Genomic DNA, 17966 nt, shown 5'->3' with positions numbered 1-17966 from the left:
TACTGCCGAAGCAAGGACCACTTCCCATTTTTCTCAATTCCTTTACACTTCGCAACCAAAAAAGGTCGGCATCTTCTCAAAGCGGTAACGAACAAGGAGGAGAAGGAGGAGGAGGCAAGTGATCTTTTCAAAAAGGGACAATTCCTGATAGGAGCCCTTGATTTTCCACACACACCATTTTATGCTGCCGGGGTGAGCTTTTTTTTAAATGAAGAGAACACAGAAAAAGACCACTAACCTTTGATTCCCTGTAGGTAACCTGTCACGCTCTCTCTACCCATGAGGGGCGACTTGTGGAGCCGGAGAAGATATCTGCAGTGCCAAAAATCCCCCCCCCGCCCTTTTTTTTTTTTTTTTTTTTTCCTTGTGCCCACCCTGCGAACACACGGAGGGGCTGAACAAAAATCAACCAGATTTCTTTCGGCAGGGCTGGAGAGTTTCATCGCTCATCGGTCTGTACCCCCTCTCCAAGCGGGTTCCTGTCGCTTATCTTTGTGCGTGGCTGCACAGAGTTACTTTTGACGATAAAATGCCCTTTACATCGATCTTGGTTTTGTTTGCCGTGCGGCGGCTCTGAAAGCGAGAGCTGCCTGGCAGGCGGCCTGCTTCTTTTTTAGTGGTTGTGTAAAATCTCGCACCGTGGCATTCAGCGCCACGGCAAAAGTGGTGTTAAACTATATTTTTGAGAACATCTGCATGCGTTGCACGCGTCTAGTGGGCTCTGGGGCTGGGGGTGGGGGGGGATGTGGCTACAACATCCCGGCGAGGAGGATGAAGCTCTGCCTTCGACCCCGGCCCTTGCTGGGAGAAGTACCTGGCCCTGGTTTGCCTGGGAAGGACCCAGCGGGACCCGCCAGCGCCAGCTCTCCCTGCCGCAATATTCATTCCCTGGATGAGTGCGTCGGGGAAAGGGGGAGAACCGTAATTTTAGCGGGCACGGCGTTTCGGAGGCGGCGCTTCAATGAACTGCGGGGTTTTAAAAGAAGTTGGCATCAGAACCAGAAACCAGGGGGATGTCGACATGTTTTACTACTGGATTTAACAAATACTTCCTCCCTCCCCGGAGCTGTTGATCAGCCGTTTCCCCCCTACTACAAAACACGGCCCTGTGGCCTTCACAGTTTGCTTACAGCACAAATAAATAACCTGTTGGAAAATAATATTTTTGTTTTGGTTTGTTGTTTTTTTTTCTTCAAAGAGCTAAACGGGGCTCTAAATAGTACCAACGAAGCGGACAGCTGCTATAGAGGAAACCGCTGAAATCCACCGCAACTGTTCCTGCCGGTATTTAACAAAGAGCGTATCTTGATAGAAAATAAAGAGAAACAGTCGTTAATAATAGAAACCTCGGAAACTTACTCAATAGGCTGTTACTTACTTGCAAAACCTAGCTTTGTTTTAATTAGAAATAACACTATTTCCTACTCATCTCTTCCCCCCCGCCCCTTTCTAACAATTACTCTACACCCTTTGCTGTCCTGTGCCAGCTCCCTGCCTGCCGTCCCTCGCTGCCTGAGGTCCTGCTGGGGACAAGGACCCGGCACGGCACCGGGAGATGCTGCTTGTCCCTCTGCTAGCAAGATGGGAAAAGAAATCACAGCCCGCTCACTAGCTCTGTGCGAAGGAGTTTTCCAGTGCAATAACGCCCTGAGGAAAAGAAGAAGGGGTAGAAGCTGGCGTTCGGTGCTGCCCCCGCATCCCGTGAGTCTCAGAGGGGCAGAAACCATTGGGAAGATCCAGCAGAGTCCGGCCGGCTCTGCCCTCGGATGGGGCACGCGTCGGGTCTGCGCAGCGCGGTGCCGCTGGCGGGGACCGGCCGGGTCCCAGCCCGGCTCCCCTCGTCCCAGGCTGGGCTTCAGGAGTCCCTTCGGTGCTTCTTCTGTTCGTGGTACTCCGCTATTTTCTGCTGGAAATAGGCTGTGGGGGAGAAAAGGTCGTTAGTGAAACGCAAGCGTTCGGGCCGGGGAGGAGACAGGGCTGCCAAACCGCGCTGGGTGATGGCCCACGGCACCCAGGTGAGAGCGGGGTTGTTGCAATCCTTCTCACCCACCCAAAATGGGCTTTATTATGCTGGGCTAGACTAAGTTTTTGACCCACTCCTGTTCAGTTTTCGTGTTTCCTCTCCAACCAGCAAGGAAGAGAGAAAGCGGGAGACCCTGAGAACGCGAACAGCCAAAAAGGTGAGGTAGGCTGGGAATATAAAGAGAAAAAAGCTGGGGTTGTGCCATCCTTCTCTCCCAACCCCAGGCAGACCCAGGTCCGTGCCTGCCCTATGAAGTCTGACCCAAAAGGGCAGAGGAAGCAGCTACCGAGGGGCTGCCCCGGCTGGGCTGGAGGTGGGCTGGAGACGGACCCACCATGGGCATGTCTCTGGCCACCAGCAGATGTTTTGGGTGGTTTCCTCAACCTCCGTCACCCCTGTTTGTCCTCGTCCCGGGCTGGGAGGAGGCTCAGCTCTGCCCGGTGCCCCGTAAATCCCCTGGAAGGGGAAAGGACACAACCCTGTCGCCGTGGATCCGCGCCAGAGCCGGTGGCAGAGATGAGTCAGGGCTCGCAGGCAGCGCAGCCAGGAGCCAGCTCCCAGCTGCTGCCTGCATCCAAGCCAAATATTTGTGCTGCTACTGGCATGTTTGCCTAAACACTGAGCTCTCGGTAAGCCTGCCCCATCCCAGTCAAGCGACAAGATCTAAAATGAACCCAGAGATTTTTTCTGATTGTTTGACTGGGACAGAGAAATGCGGCTGTTGAGAGCGAACGGGTGCTACTCACTGCCCCGAGCATCCTCGGCCTCGAGCTGCATCCCTCTCCGGGCACGGGGCATCTCTTTCCCTTAACAAAATCCCAGAATCCCAGACTGGCCGGGGTGGGAAAGGACCTCTGGGGATCACCCAGTCCCACCCCCTGCCAGAGCAGGGTCACCCAGAGCAGGTGGCACAGGAACGCGTCCAGGCGGGTTTGAATGTCTGCAGAGACGGAGACTCCCCCACCTCTCTGGGCAGGAAAGAAGTTCCTCCTCATGTTGAGATGGAATTTCCCGTGTTCCAGTTTGTGCCTGTTGCCCCTTGTCCTGTCCCCGGGCACCACTGAGAAGAGCCTGGCCCCATCCTCTTGCCCCCAGCCCGTTGGCTATTGCTGAGATCCCCTCTCAGCCTGCTCTTCTCCAGTGAACAGCCCCAGGGCCTTCAGCCTTTCCCCAGCACAGAGATGCTCCATCCCCTCAGCATCTCCGTAGCCTCCCCTGGACTCTCTCCAGCAGCTCCCCGTCCTTCTGGAACTGGGGAGCCCAAACAGCCCAGGACGTTGCAGAGCTCACCCGACCCGAGAGGGAAGGAGAAATGGGGCCGTTTACCTTCCTGTGGGATCCTGCTCTTTTCTGCTTCCTCAATAAATAGGGAGAACATGTTCGTCTTCACAAACTTCTTCACAAACTTGCGGTTGGTCTTGGAGGCGACGGCTTTGCAGAAGGCTCGCTCCTGGAAGGTGCCCGAGCCGTTTTTACTCCATTTGATGTGTGAGGAGTAGTGGCCAACCATTCGGACAAAGAACTGCACGAAGGCTTCGGAGACGAGCGCGTTCACCTGCTCGGATGCTGGAAGAGGACACGGAGATGAGAGGTGGGGATGGGACCTCTGAGCATGGAAAGGACGGACCTATTTTAACTGGTCTCTGCATCCCGAGAAATTATTTCCTTGAAACCTCCCTCTGCCAGTAAAAAAAGACCAGGCTAATTTTGCTGAAGGAGCACTATCTTTTCCCATCTTTGTGGGCAAAACCTAATTTTTTTCAGCAGAATTAATTGTTCCCGCTCTCACGTTTTGCAAGACAAGAGAAAGGCCAAGGGATTTCTCTCCTGTGGCTGCATTTTATTGCAAATTGGGGCAGAAACATCCCAGGCCGGGTCTCTTTAGGGAAACCATTTCGCTGAGGAGACTGGCCATCTGCGAAAGGCAGCTGGCGTCTGTTTTACCGTATATAAAAGAGTTGTCCTTACTGTGTACGTTGTTGTTGTTGTTGTGCCTGTTCAAGGACGTCAGCATCTCGTTCTGCAGCTTGATGGGCAAGACCTCCTCCTCATCGCCCACCTGGAAGGCAACGGGGCTGTGAAGCGCCCGGCTGCGGTGGGAACCCGGCTCAGATTTAATTATGATTTAATTATCATTGCAGGATGCTGCAGTGATGCTGGGAGGGGGATGCCCCGGCTGCTCCAGCTCACGACAAGACACAGGCGGTGGCCGGAGACATCCCTTCGCGGGACATTTCCCCCTGGATGGGTGACACCGAGATGTCTCTGACCCCGAAACGTGACAGCTGCCAAGTAGCTGGCACCGAGGGGGAAGGGAACCCTTCTTGGGGCTGCCCAGGCCAGGCGACCGCCCCCCCTCCCCCTCCTCCCCCCCCCAGCCCGGCATGGGGGCACCTACCGCCCGGAGGATCTTCCCTTCGCAGAGGTCAACGATCAGAGCCTGAAAGAGAGCAGAGAACCACCAAGGTTTAGCCCCACCAAGGCATCTGGGCTTCCTCCCACCCACGCTGGGGTCAGACCCTTGTGTCTGCAGCCCACGAGGGCGGCAGGAGAGGGATCGGTCCCCCTGTGCTGGAGGGACCTGGCCAGGGGGACCAGGGCATCCCCCCAAGGACTGTGTTCGCCCCGGGCTCGGTGGCTGTCCCCACGCAGCTTTTCTCCGCTTCTGTGAGGTTGGGATGATGCCAACAGGCAGCCTGGCCGACAGCAGCCCCCTGAGCCCCCAGGGTCAGGGCTGCGGGTCCTGGGGTGGCCGGCAGCACCCGGGGGGACATGGAGGTTTTGTCCCAGCTGCCAAGAGGTGGGGACATGCAAGAAGCCCCAACCTCCAGCCTCCCTGGATGGGAAAAGGGCACAACCAGAGCCTTCAGCCCCGCAGTGACCCAAATCCAGGTCACGGACTAACCGATGGCTCCATCCAGATGCTTTTCCCCCGCCCGGCTGAAATACCTCCTCCATCGGCTGGTCCAGGACCCGCTCCAGGTGCCGCATCTGGATGCCGACCATGAAGGGCGTGGGGCAGCAGACGGTGTCGAGCAGGCACTCGGGGACCACGGGGATGTAGGTGTGAGCCCAGGTGAAGGGGTAGAGGAGAGCAGCCACCGCGTGGATGCACTGCGACAGGACGCTGCGGGACGAGGAGCCACCGTGGTGGCATCGCATGAGGATTTCGCCGCTTGGAGGGAACATCCCGCCCCGAGCTCAGCTGCATCCTGCGCTCCTTCAAGGGTCTTTGGGTTTGTTTTTTTTGTTGGTTTTATTTTAAAATAAACAGATCAGGACTCACCTCAGCTCCTCCGCCAGGAAAATGAGCCGTCGCTCCAAGACGGCGGAGGCGAAGATGTGCAGGATGAGGTGGGGGCTGAGCCGCTGGAGCAGCGCCTGGAACTCCACGTGCTCCAGGTGGGCGTCCACGGGCCGCGTGAGCTCGATGAGCTGCGGAGGGAGAGCCACCAAACCCCGACTGAGGAGGTGGAACCCTCCCCCTGCGCCACCCTGACCCTCCCGAGAAGGTGATTTGGGCGCAGTTAACGACCCAGAGTTTGCAGCATCTACATCACGTCCCTCTCTGCAAGGGACAAAACCTCTTTTTTTCCCACCTGGAGATTTGGGCTGTGCAGCGCTGAGGATGCAGGGGAAGCCAGCGGCGATGTGCGCTGTGGGGTTTATTTACTGGGGCACTGGATTTTTAACCAAAACGTCTCTTTTCTCCAGCACTCACAAGGGGACGTGCCCCCGGTCAGTGGCTGACAGCTCATCTGTGAGCAGCAGCAGAGAACATCGCCCAGGAAAAGGAGGAGGGATGAGGGCATGATTTTTTGCTATAAAAACCACAAAAACTTCCTCAAAAGCCTCTCTGGGAGAGCCAGCTCCCCTCATCCTCGCGAGGGTGGCCCAAAAGTGAATTTATCTAATGGATATTTGCAGGTGGTCTGTCTATTCTGCTGGCTTTGCCCCAGACAAGGGTCTCCCAAACCCGGTGGACACCCCTGCCCTGCCGCAGGCAGCCCCGAGACGGCGACCGCTGAAGGGTTGAGAGGATTGTGCAGCTCCTGACACAGGCCTGGCCCCTCTCCCCAGCTTCAGAGCGGGGAAAATCCCCCTCTTCCATGTGCCTTTCCAGCAAAACAGCATCTTCCCAGCCAACAGCACAGGGCTTGGCTGGGCCCCGCAGCCCCTTTCCAGCACAAATCCTGCACCGTCCCCAGCTCCCCAGCTCATGGAGCGCCCAGGATTTATTTTCCCCCCCTTTTCCTTGTTTTCTCACTCATCTCCTCGACTTGCTCCAGCCCCTGCCCGGAGCCCCAAAGCACGGCTCTTTCGAAGAACCCTCCTCGCCCCGTCACCCCCAGCCGCGCTCCCCGCAGCCTGGCCGGCGGCCAGAGCATTGAGCAACCTGCAGAGAGCCCTTGCACAAGCCTTCCTGGATGAAGAAATCTCTTGCAATTTGATAGCCAGCTGCCACATTGCACTAGCGAGGAGGGATCTTGCTCTCGGACCCACCCTGGCAGGACGAATTTTCGGGATGTTCAGCACGGAGGTTATTTTGCCCGCTGCCAGAGCAGATCCTCCCCCTTTTTCCATCCCGGCTTGGCCACAAGAGAAAGAAAAAGCAGAAGAAAAGGTGCTGCCTGTGCAAGCCCGGGCCGTGTGTGGGCGAGAAGAGCCCCGCGGGCACCGTGCCCGTATCAGATCTCTGTTTCACAGGTAAAGGCTGGGTTTGCCACACGCCTGCGCTGCGCCGGCTGCCGACTCGTGATGCTCAGGAGGCCGGGAGCTGAGCTGAGCACGGCAGTGGGGAGGGGACATTGTGACACCCCGCAATGGCCCCGGCACCACCACGCATCCCCCGACGGCCCCGCGTGCCGCACCCGGAGGTGCAAACGCCGGCGGGGGAGCCGGGTGCGGGCAGCCCCGATCCACGGCCCCGCTCTGACGTAAAGGCTGTGCAAGCACCGACGTGTCAAGAACCGGCGTCCGGGGAGGGTTTTGTGCTGGCAGCTCCAGCTCGAGGCTGATGGAGCTGCCAAAATGCTTCTTGGATGCAAAGATGGGGCAGCATCACCTGTGGATGGGCTCCATCCTCCTCCTCACTGCTTGCTGCTCTCCTCCTGGACCAGGAAGGAGGTGGCACCCATATTCCCAGGGCACGAGGCCCCTGGCAGCCCAACCCACCACCCACTGCTCCAGAGAGCACCCATGGGTGCTGCAGGTGTGGAGGATGCTCCCAGAGATTGCCGGGGCTCCCCATGTCACAGCAGTCCAGAGGGTGCCACTGGGTCCCCGAGACCCTCACCAACCTCCGTGCCCGACTCGGGGATGAAGCTTTTAATGGTGACGGTTTTCCCCGGCGCTGGGAAGGGCGATTCCCGAAGGCCTTGCATGAAGGGGTAAATCACCGCCATGGAGATCTGGCGCCTCTTCTCCACCTCGTCCAGGATCTGGGGGAGAAAAAAAAAGTGAGCTGTGAAACCCCGGCAGGCAACAGGGTGGCTGCCTGGGCCACCATCGTGCCAGATGGGGCCACCACATCCCTACCTTGGAGAAGAGCCCGAAGCAGCCCAGGCAGCTGATGATGCAGAAGACCTCGGGGAGGCGGACACCACGGCCGGACGGCTGGAAGAGGATGGGAAAAGGCTTTGAGCATCTCCCTGCCCCACTGCACCGGCTCTGCGCTCTCCCTAGAGATGTCCCCTGGCCCCACTTGCCCTCCCCAAGGTGCCCAATCACCCACTGGGGGGTTTGCAGAGCTGGGGCTCAGGCCAAGGGTGCAGTTGATGCTGTAAAAGCAGAGGGTGCCTGTAGAAGGCAATTTGGATGACAAAGCTGTTAATCATTTTGGTGCAAAGCCCTCTGGCATATTCCCAAACTTTCCTCCACCCCAGACACACGTCCTTCAAGTCCTCCTCCCTCACCAGCCTTGGGGCTAATGCTGCCTCCTACTGAAACAGGGACTGGCGGGATGAGGGCCCAGGCTGTTTTTCCCTTTCCGACTGGATTATCCTGGGTCCGTTTGCTCTCTGCACTTTCAGCCCTCCAGACGCCCAGTGCCAACAGCCAAAGCTCAGCCCTGGATGCAGAAGCGGGCAGGTTCCCCAGGGAACAACAAGGTGGTGGGATCCAGCAAGTCACCGAGCTGTGGCATATGGCCCTGTGGCTTTATGTCCCTATTTAATGAGTCTGTGCGTAAGCTGGCAGCCAAGGAAGCCCTCCCCCACACCTCGCAGCCCCCGAGCTGGCCAAGTCCATGATCTGAGAAAGGCGCCTACTGCTCAGAAGCAGTTTTGAGGGATGGGGCTGAGGGCACCCGGCTCCTTGGCACCTGGATGGGCACACACACACATCCCCGTCCTGATCCCGAGTGGGATTTGCAGCCGTCCTGACCACTGCGGCCAAGGGAAAGGAGCCAGGGAAGCTGCGGAGATCAGCGGGAAGGCAGCGACCACTGGTATGGGGAATGGCAGGTCCCAACCTTCCCATCTCCCGGGTGCATTTCAGGCCAGCCCTGGGCTACAGCAAACACTGCTTTTTTTTTTTTTTTTTTTTTTTTTCACAGAATCCCAGACTGGCCGGGGTGGGAAGGGACCTCTGGGGATCACCCAGTCCCACCCCCTGCCAGAGCAGGGTCACCCAGAGCAGGTGGCACAGGAATGCGTCCAGGGGGGGTTTGGGATGTCTCCAGAGATGGAGACTCCCCCACCTCTCTGGGCAGCCTGTGCCAGGGCTCTGCCACCCTCAGGGTAAAGAAGTTCCTCCTCATGTTGAGATGGAACTTCCCATGGGCAAGTTTGTGCCCGTTGCCCCTTGTCCTGTCCCCGGGCACCACTGAGAAGAGCCTGGCCCCATCCTCCTGACACCCCCCCTTTCAGTATTTATAAGCATTGATGAGATCCCCCCACCCTTTCCTCCACCCAGCATCCAGCTGGTGTCCCAGCAGAAGAAAGCTCCAAAGAAATCCCTTTGGGCACCCCTTTGCTGCTTGTCATCACCTTTGCCAAGGCAAGTGGCTTCCTAAGGCATGTCCCCAAGAGCTGTACTTTGGGCATGGCAAAAGGCATCGTGTCCCACCACGGGGATGGGGTGGCAGGGCCACCACCGACCCAGCAATGGGTGTAGGGGCGGTGAGATGCTCACCAGCAGCCGCCTGCAGTAGCCGATCTTTCTGCTGCCGTCCACGTTGGTCAGGACGAAAGAAAAGGTTTCACTGCAAGGAGAGACAATGCGCGGGGATGGGACAGCTCTTCCAGCCCGCAGCCCTCGGGGGTACGGCAGCACAGGGTGGGAAACCACGGCCAAGAGCCCGTGGTGGGGCAGGTACCTGGTGAACTCAGTGACGGGGGCCCAGTTGTTGCCGTCAGGGAAGCAGAAGAGGGGGATGGCTTTCAAGAGACGTTCCTCCTCCTCCTTCTGGCCCTTCAGCAAGTTCTCGCGCTGGAACGCAGTGATGCCAAGAGTCAAGGTGATGGAGGGTGCCCATACCCCCAGGGGATGGGGTGGGATAGGGTGGGATGGGATGTGTCCCAGAGCAACCCCCGGCTCAGACCAAAGCAGAAGGTACCCGCACATCCCTGGACAAGCGTCTTCCAAAAATCCCATTTTTGAGTCTTTTACCCCACGAATAGTGAGGCAAACCAGAGGCACTGGGGGGGCCCCACTGTGAACAGGGGGTCTCCTCCTCTGCCACTTCCCCCAGGCGTGATTTCCCCTTTTGGGACAGGAGACCAGGGACCACCTTGAGATTTTCCTTCTGGGATTCATGGCCCAGAGCTCGGACCACAGGGAGGGACGGACGGTCCCAGCAACCCCAACCCACAGCAGGCAAAGCTCTGGGGTTTGGGTCTGCGCCTCCAGGGCACGGGGTCTTCTTCTGTTCTCCTCCCCCAGTGATGGGGAAGGAGCAACATCCCCTTTTCCTCTAAATTCAGAAAACTCATCTTCCCGAAATCGCAGGACTAAATACCTTTGGGAACTGGTAGGTTATCTTGGGTTCGTAACGTCCATCTGACATCTTCTTCAGCGACACCACCACCAGGTACTCGAAGAAAAACTGCCCAGCGGAATAGAGGACGGAGCTCCGCTCTCCTGGTTTCCCCTGCGACACCCGCGAGGGGTTGTTTTCCTTCTTTCCTTCCTCCTCTTTTCCTTCTGTAGCCAAAAATAAAACAAACCAAAAACCAGCAGAGTGAAATGAAAGGCCGGGAGGTGTCCTGATGGCAGGAGAGGGGGTGCAGAGCTACACATGAACCGGCCAAAGCCGCTGGAGGGAACCGGGACCTGGTGCACGGGGTGTTTGCTCCCCGGGAGTGAACAGCCGGGGACATGCCGGTGCAGGACATGGGAAGAGAAATGGCTTTTATGAGTCTTTTGGAGAAAATCAAAGTGTCGTCAGACACTCCCAGCCCTCCTTCGCGCCATCCCAGGGCAGGCAGAGGGACGGCCAGAGCAAAGCTGGCACGTGGGATGGCGGAGGACAGACGGTCTCTGCAGAAAGCGTCTGCGGGAAGGTGTGGGAATGCTTTTATAGCAGTTAATTTTATTCCCCTAGGGGAAAAAACTGTCAAACAAACAGCGCAGATCTTGTTTGAGCACCTCCAAAGGCTCCAACAAGATGAATCCCAAGGTCTCCCTGCCAGATGTCCCCAGTCCTGGGAACTGCTGGTTGCAAATGGGTTACTCGAGGGCTATCCCTAAACCACAGCTCCCAAAGCAAAGCAGTTCCCTGAGATTACACCCCATTTCTTGTTCAGCCGGTTGGGGAGGGCGGCTGGTGAGCGTCAGCCATCACAACCCGAAAAACTAGAAATAAGAGTGAAAAAAGCCCGAGCCAACGTCTCCAAGGGCTTTGGGATGATCATGGTGGGGCAGCGAGATCCGAGGGCTGCGAAGGAGAGGAGGTAAATGCTGGCGAGAGGCCATAGCCAGGCCATGCCACAGCTCTTCCCTCTCCCAGCAGCCGCTTGCGACTCTAAATCCCTGGTTCCTGGCACTGAAACTGCCCCGGGCTTGGTCTTGGCTCTGATTGCGGCGAGGAGCTGGAACAGAAATGCTTGAGCAGCTCCTAGGAATACCAGGCAGGAAAATAAACGCGTGGCTGGATGAAAAAAAATGACTCTTGCAATTTTTCCCCGCATCCCGGAGTTTGGCCCTGGGCTCTGTGTGTTGTGCCGCCGCTCGGCAGGGCAAGGCATGGTCATGGCCGGCTGCTCCCATCGTCCTGCTCCCCCGTGCATGACGTCCTCCTCCAGAAGCAGTGCTGGTGGACACCCCACCCCGTGTATCGCCTCGGCTCCTTTGATCTCGAAACACCTTTCCAGCCTTCGCTCCAGGTCACTGGGAGCTGATAGGAGCAGAAAGCTCATCCGAGGAGGTGACACTCACAGTCCCATCATGGAATGTCCCTTCCCAGAAATGCCTTTCCCACCTTGGGGAGGGGAGATGTGCGAAGCCGCCCCCGCGTGCACCCCGAGGCCGCTCCACCTCCGCAGGCAAAGTCCTTCCTCTTGGCAAGGTGAAATTCATCCCGACGAGGTCCCTCCGCAGCAGGGGAAAGCCCAGGAGCATCCCGGGGGCGAGACCTGGCTGCAGGCACCTCTGGTTTGTCCTCAGCGGGGTCACCCGGGTGACAGCCCAGCAAAGTGCTCCAGAACAGGGAAAAAAGCTCAACAAGATGTGCTTTGCTGCTTCTGCTCCTCCTTGGGATGCTCCAGCAATGGCTTCAGCGGTCAAATGTCACCTACGGGGCTGGGGCAGGGGGTTGTTGCTGGGGGGACCCCGGGGAACTGGGCTGTGCGGTGGGGATGGCTGCTGGCATCCCCTATCCTAGGTTGTTTTCCCATCACAGATTGCCAGGCTAAGGGGAAAGTCCAGTTAAATCCTGCCTATCCAGTCCCATCCCGCATTTCGGAGAACACAAGCCGCGCTCTCAAGCAAGGGCTGGATTTGCATCACGTCCATGGTGTTCTCAAACAGCCCAGTAGGACTCACCGCTCCGGGGAGACTGGCCGTGCTGGGCTGTGGGTCTGCGGCTCGCAGACGGACCCCGCGCCTGCCCAAAGCGTGGCCCGGCGTGGTGAGCCCTGCCGAAAACGCGGCGTCACCTGGCAGCGCTCCCCGGTGCCGGTCGCAAAGCCCACGCTGGCAGAGCCTAAATCCCTCCGGGACCGTAATGCTCCATCCCTGGGCTGGAAGACGAGTTCCGGGGATGTACGGGGCCATGCGCTGTTGCGCAGCGTTTGGATGGGTTTAGTGTGGCATCAGAGGTCCCAGGAGCCCCCAAAACCATCAGGATTCGCAGTCCCAGGGACACAAACCCCTGTCACAAGAGGTTTGGCCAACAACTCCCAGACCCCAAGCGGGGAAGCCTTGGGGACCACCCCCAGCCCCCAGCAGCGGGAGCATCCCCTGTGAGGAAGGGACCGAGCCAGGCGGCCTGGGGGGCTCACCCAGCTCCTGGATGGAAAGCGGCTGCCGGTGCTGTGGAGTTTCACCCCCGCCTCCGCCGGGCACAGCAAGGGCAAAGGCTGCCGTGCTGCGCCCGGCCCATGCGGAAATGGCACCGGGGCCGCCGGCGTTAAAAGAAAAAAGACTTTTTGCTGCACAACCAACTTCCTCGACCAGAGCGGGGTTTTCTTATCAGCCGAGGGCTGCGCTCAGCCCCACGTTGTGATGTGGCACAACCTGTTTCTTTCCTCCCGGAAAACTCCCGGGCTGCAGCGTGCTGAAATCTCCCTCCCCGGGACGACGGTTTGTGGGGGAGCTCGGCTTCCCACACCGTGCTGCCGCCCGCCTGCCCCAGCAGAGAGGAACGGGCTTTCGCTTTATCAAAGCTTTTCTGCTGAGCTCGGAAAAACAGATATCGCACCGAGCGCAAGAGCCAGCCAGCACTAAACAGAGCCGAGGGGGGGATCTTGCAGTGAGCCCCCCCCGCCAAATCCACAGGTTGCCCCAACCTGCTCTGCCGTGGCTTGAGATCGGGCAGGCAAGAAAACCCCTGATGATCCACCCTGTATCTCGGAAAAGCTCACAAATCCCAAAAGGCCAATTTCTGCATCGTCCTCTAAAGGCTCCACAACACCGACTTGCCTGGGGGGCACCGTGCCCCGCATCGTGGGCCAGTCCTGGCACGTCCTGGCTCGTGCAAGGGCTCGTGTGGCCGCTTTGCCCGCGATACCACGCTCTGGCGTGCCCTGCAACGCTGCGCACGGTGGGAAAATGGCTTTTGGGGATGTGGTAATAGGAAGCCTGTGGGGTTGCCCCTGGGATGGGGTAAACCCCCAGGGGATTGGGAAACCCACCCGGGGGATGGGGGTCTGGGGACTCATTTGGGACCGGGATGGCTCCCAGGGCATGGGGTGCAGCTCCCGGGCTGGGGTAAGCCCCTGAGGATGGAGCAAGCCCCGGGAGATGGAGCAATCCCCGGGGACAGACGGCCCGAGCTCCGCAGGGTGAGCGCGTACGGGCAGGGCTAGAGGGGACCGAGCCGGTGCCGGTGCCCGTCCCCGTCCCGTCCGTCCCACCGGCGTGGCCGCGCTGCGCTGCCCGGGAAAGTCCCCGCTCCGCCGGCAGCCGTCAGGTCCCGCAGCCGCGGCCCCCGGGGCTGGCACCGGCATCGGTCCCGGCACCGCCACCGATATCGGCACCGCCTCCGGCACCGCCACCGGTCCCGGCACCGGCATCGGTCCCGGCACCGCCGTCAGCACCGCCACCGGTCCTGGCACCGCCACCGGCAGCCCCCGGCGCGGGGCTGCGCTCCCCGGTGTCCCTTCCCGACCCTCACCTCTGCGGCCGGAGCGCCGCAGGCTCCGTCGGAAGAAGTTGCCGATGGAAGCCATGGTGGCCCCGGCGCGGAGCGGCCCCGGTGCGGCCCCGGTACCGCGCGGCGCGACGGGGAGGACTCAGCTTCCGCCCGCCGCGCTTTCGCTTTCCCGGGGGAGGAGGGACGGGACGGGACGGGGCGGAGAGGGAGAGGGAGAGGAGAGGAGAGGGAGAGGAGAGGAGAGGGAGAGGAGAGGAGAGGAGAGGAGAGGAGAGGGAGAGGAGAGGAGAGGGAGAGGAGAGGAGAGGAGAGGAGAGGAGAGGGAGAGGGAGAGGAGAGGAGAGGAGAGGGAGAGGAGAGGAGAGGAGAGGGAGAGGAGAGGGAGAGGAGAGGAGAGGAGAGGAGAGGAGAGGAGAGGAGAGGAGAGGAGAGGGTGAGGGGAGGGAGAGGAGAGGGAGAGGGAGAGGGAGAGGGAGAGGAGAGGGAGAGGAGAGGAGAGGAGAGGAGAGGAGAGGGAGAGGAGAGGAGAGGAGAGGAGAGGGAGAGGAGAGGAGAGGAGAGGAGAGGGAGAGGAGAGGGAGAGGAGAGGAGAGGAGAGGAGAGGAGAGGAGAGGAGAGGGTGAGGGGAGGGAGAGGAGAGGGAGAGGGAGAGGGAGAGGGAGAGGGAGAGGGAGAGGGAGAGGAGAGGAGAGGGAGAGGGGAGGAGAGGGAGAGGGGAGGGGAGGGAGAGGAGAGGAGAGGAGAGGAGAGGGAGAGGAGAGGAGAGGAGAGGAGAGGAGAGGAGAGGGAGAGGAGAGGAGAGGAGAGGGGAGGAGAGGAGAGGAGAGGAGAGGGAGAGGAGAGGAGAGGAGAGGGTGAGGGGAGGGAGAGGAGAGGTAGAGGGAGAGGTAGAGGGAGAGGAGAGGTAGAGGGAGAGGTAGAGGGAGAGGAGAGGAGAGGAGAGGAGAGGAGAGGAGAGGAGAGGAGAGGAGAGGAGAGGAGAGGAGAGGGAGAGGAGAGGAGAGGGGAGGAGAGGAGAGGAGAGGAGAGGGAGAGGAGAGGAGAGGGTGAGGGGAGGGAGAGGAGAGGTAGAGGGAGAGGTAGAGGGAGAGGAGAGGTAGAGGGAGAGGTAGAGGGAGAGGAGAGGTAGAGGGAGAGGTAGAGGGAGAGGAGAGGTAGAGGGAGAGGAGAGGAGAGGAGAGGAGAGGAGAGGAGAGGAGAGGAGAGGATAGGTAGAGGGAGAGGAGAGGAGAGGGAAAGGAGAGGGGGAGCGGGGTTGGCGGGGCGGGGGGGGGCGCGGACCGCACCGAGCGGGGACACCCGGGCGCGGGTGTCCCGGAGCGCCGGCCACGGGGAACCGGGCGAACCGGGCACGGGGGGGTCCCGAGAGCATCGGGAAGTGGGGAGCCGGGAGCTCCTGGTTGCAGAAAAGCCGGGAGCAGCGAGCACGGGGATAGCGGGAGCGCCGGGCACCGAGAACGGTCCCGGGGGCACCGGGGATGGGGGAGCCGGAGCATCCCTGGTACCAGGAGGAGCTGGGCTTGGGGGATGGGGGAGCCGGGAGCATCCCTGGTACCAGGAGGAGCTGGGCTTGGCGGACCAGGGAGCACCGGGCACGGGGGAGCCAGGAGCAGCAGGCACGGGGGTCCCTGGAAAGACCTGGATATGGGGGGTCCTGGGAGCACCGGGCACGGTGGGGGCTGAGCAACCCCGCACATGGGGCTCGACGTCCCGGTGGGGAGCCGGGGACAGCCCGGGTAGAGGACGGGGCACGACTGGGCGTGGGGTGGGAAACGGGGCAGGGGCCCCGAGGACAACGGGTGGCTTCGTCCTACAGCACAGGGGACAAAGCGCCCAGCCCCAGCCCTCCAGCATCCCCCCTCCAAGCCCAGCCCCGGCCTCCCTGCCGCCTCCAAGCCCTTTTCTCCCCAGGAGCCCGCTGGTGCCGGGGACGGTGCCCAGCGCAGCCGCTGCGGGACTGGGGGTGACATGGAACCGTGCCCTCCAGAGGGTTTTGGGGTCTCCTGCTCTAAAATGCGATGGGGAGCCAGCCGAGCCACCCCGATGGTGCCACCGTGGGCCATCGGCTGCGAGCTTGTCCCGGCTCTGCTGGGGAATGCCAGGCTGGGTTGTGCTCTCCCTTGGGCTGGCGTTTCTCCATCAGGCGAGAGATTTATTCCCCCTCCCGGAGTGACTCAGAGGCGCCTCGGCCAACTCTCGGGCTCGAGGCCGGTTGCCATCCGTCTTCGTTACAGGAAGGGAGAGCAGTTCATTAGAGCTGTGATACGGCGGCCGCCCCACCACCGGCACGCAGCCGGGACGCCTGCGGAGCTGCTGGGCTTTGCTGGGCGGTTTGACCGCTCCAGACCCACCAACGAGGGAAGGCTCGTTAAAACCAGTGATAACTTTAAAAAAAATTCCTCTTTTCCCATCCTTAGCCTGCCCACACCCCTAATATTTCCTCTGCCGCTTTTAGACAGTGCTTATTAAACACACAGGCTGGGCTTTGGGCACAGCTATGGGTTATGAGGACTTTGGGTGTGATGAGCTGTGCACAGTTCTCAGCCCTAGTGCCCGAGCGTGGCTGTTTGCAGCTGCGGACCAGATTTCCTACACCAAATATCCTCCTTTCTTATTTTGCAACGCTTCCCATCCCCTTTCTTTCCCTGAGCATGGGCTGGAGCTCCGGGCTGGGTTTGCAGCCAGGAGAAACGGCCTTCGCCAGCTCGCAGAGGTGGTGGATGCTTTCGAAACACATCCCTGCCCGGGCGCGTGCCTCGGACCCGGCCGGGATGCTCCCGCCTCATTGGGGTTATCAGGGAATTGCTGGTCCAGGGGATGGTCTCCGGCTGATCTTGAGTGGGTGAAAGAACACGTCTGCTTCCCGGAGGAGAGCGCAGCGTGTTTGTTTGTGCACAGGGCTTGTTCCCAGGAGAAATTTCCTCTTGGCACGAAGGGAAACTAAAAATTTAGGGGTTTTCCCCTCTTGAGTTTGGAGGAAAATCCCTGCTTTCCTGGAAACCGGAGCCACCTTGGGAAAACAGCTGCTGTCTTCAGCCAAAAGAAATCCTCAAATTCTTTGTTTCTTTTCCCATATACACAAATCTTTTCGACTTTCTCCCTTTAAGGTAAGTCTCTGACTGCGATCCTGCCTCGATGCTGCCCTGTCTCCGCTCCGACGGCTTCTGTGCGGGGAAGAAAAGAGCCGTGTTCCCAGCCGCGAACCCTCCCCGCTCCCCAGGGAACACTGTCCCTTTGTGCCCGTCGCACAATCCAGCGAACCTTGCGCTGCTGAAAGAGGTTGGACTTTTGAATATTCCCACTGAAAGCTCCTTTCTGCGGGAAGCCAGCCGCCCCCGGGGACAACAAACGGGCACATTGTGGGGTCCTCGGGGCTGCTGGCCACCGCGGATGCCACGCTTGCCGTCGCGCTGCTCTGTCACCGCTGCCAAAGTCGTTTCGCTTCCCTGAACTGAGCAGAATTCCTGAACCCAGGGAGTTTTGTGTTTGTTTGGTTTTTTTTTTTTTTCCCCCTCCCCGCAGCTGATGAATACACGCTGGAATTTGGCTTTCTGCAGTGGCGGCGTGTCCAGACTGCAAATATCCCGTGGCCGGGGGACACCGTTGTGAGGATCCCATGGGGCCGCATCTCATGGGGACAGGGATGTCCTCACTCCTGGGGCCCTGCTTGCACCGCGGCCTCCTCCTCCTCCTCTTGAGGAAGGCTCAGCTTGCTGTCCCTTGCCTCCTCCCGGTGCATCGTCACCCCTTCCCCGTCCCCTCGCTGGGTGCTGTGTTTCGGGAGGGTGTCAGGGTGCCCGAGCGGCTCGAGCGTGTGGCGTGTGAGTGGTTTTTATTTTGCCCATCGCAGCCAGGTTGGGGTCGGGGCTTGGAGACAGAGGCGCGGGTTTGCCTGCAGCATCCCTGGGGGGGAGGTCCCCGAGGGCAGCCCGAGCCTGGTGGTGGTGGTGGGTGGCCCCCCCTGGGCTTGGGGACCCCAGGACCCACATTTGCAGCCTTTCCCATGCCAGGGAGTTTCTCCCACTGGATGGCAGCATTAGAGCAAAGAAACCTCTCGGGGAGACCTTGCGGGAGAGGGGACCTTGCTCCCGAGAGACTTTTCTCTCCAGTTATCCGGCTCCGGGGAGGTTTGCACTCAGGCTGAGGACGACGTGCGGATTCAACTCACTTGTGTTTGCACCATTGCTG

At 59.9% G+C, this 17966-nt stretch overlaps 1 protein-coding gene across 1 annotated transcript; it reads right to left on the bottom strand.

Annotated features, from left to right (window-relative positions):
• Nucleotides 1–537: 537 nt before the first annotated feature.
• DENND2D (DENN domain containing 2D) lies at nt 538–13937 on the bottom strand. The gene is made up of 12 exons (XM_054181475.1): nt 13800–13937; nt 9984–10168; nt 9342–9454; nt 9158–9227; nt 7562–7639; nt 7324–7464; nt 5310–5458; nt 4973–5150; nt 4422–4463; nt 3992–4082; nt 3350–3589; nt 538–1917 (listed from the first exon to the last, which is right to left on the bottom strand). The coding sequence occupies exons 1-12, from the start codon at nt 13852–13854 to the stop codon at nt 1856–1858; spliced, it is 1404 nt and encodes a 467-aa protein (XP_054037450.1). The 5' UTR covers nt 13855–13937; the 3' UTR covers nt 538–1855.
• Nucleotides 13938–17966: the final 4029 nt, after the last annotated feature.

This window comes from Rissa tridactyla, chromosome 21 (genome assembly GCF_028500815.1).
Source record: "Rissa tridactyla isolate bRisTri1 chromosome 21, bRisTri1.patW.cur.20221130, whole genome shotgun sequence".
NCBI classification, from domain to species: Eukaryota; Metazoa; Chordata; class Aves; order Charadriiformes; family Laridae; genus Rissa; species Rissa tridactyla.
The sequence above is the reverse complement of the archived record's forward strand: the minus strand, read 5'-3'. Positions and strand labels throughout refer to the sequence as shown.

Bases quoted from the DNA above. Each gene is read 5' to 3' on its own strand.
- DENND2D (XM_054181475.1), bottom strand. From the start codon at position 13,854: ATGGCTTCCATCGGCAACTTCTTCCGACGGAGCCTGCGGCGCTCCGGC. The intron at 4,083-4,421 runs GTAGGTGCCCCC...GTTGCCTTCCAG, and splicing joins AAGGGAAGATCCTCCGGGCG to GTGGGCGATGAGGAGGAGGT. The intron at 3,590-3,991 runs GTAAGGACAACT...GTCCTCTTCCAG, and splicing joins CAACAACAACAACGTACACA to CATCCGAGCAGGTGAACGCG.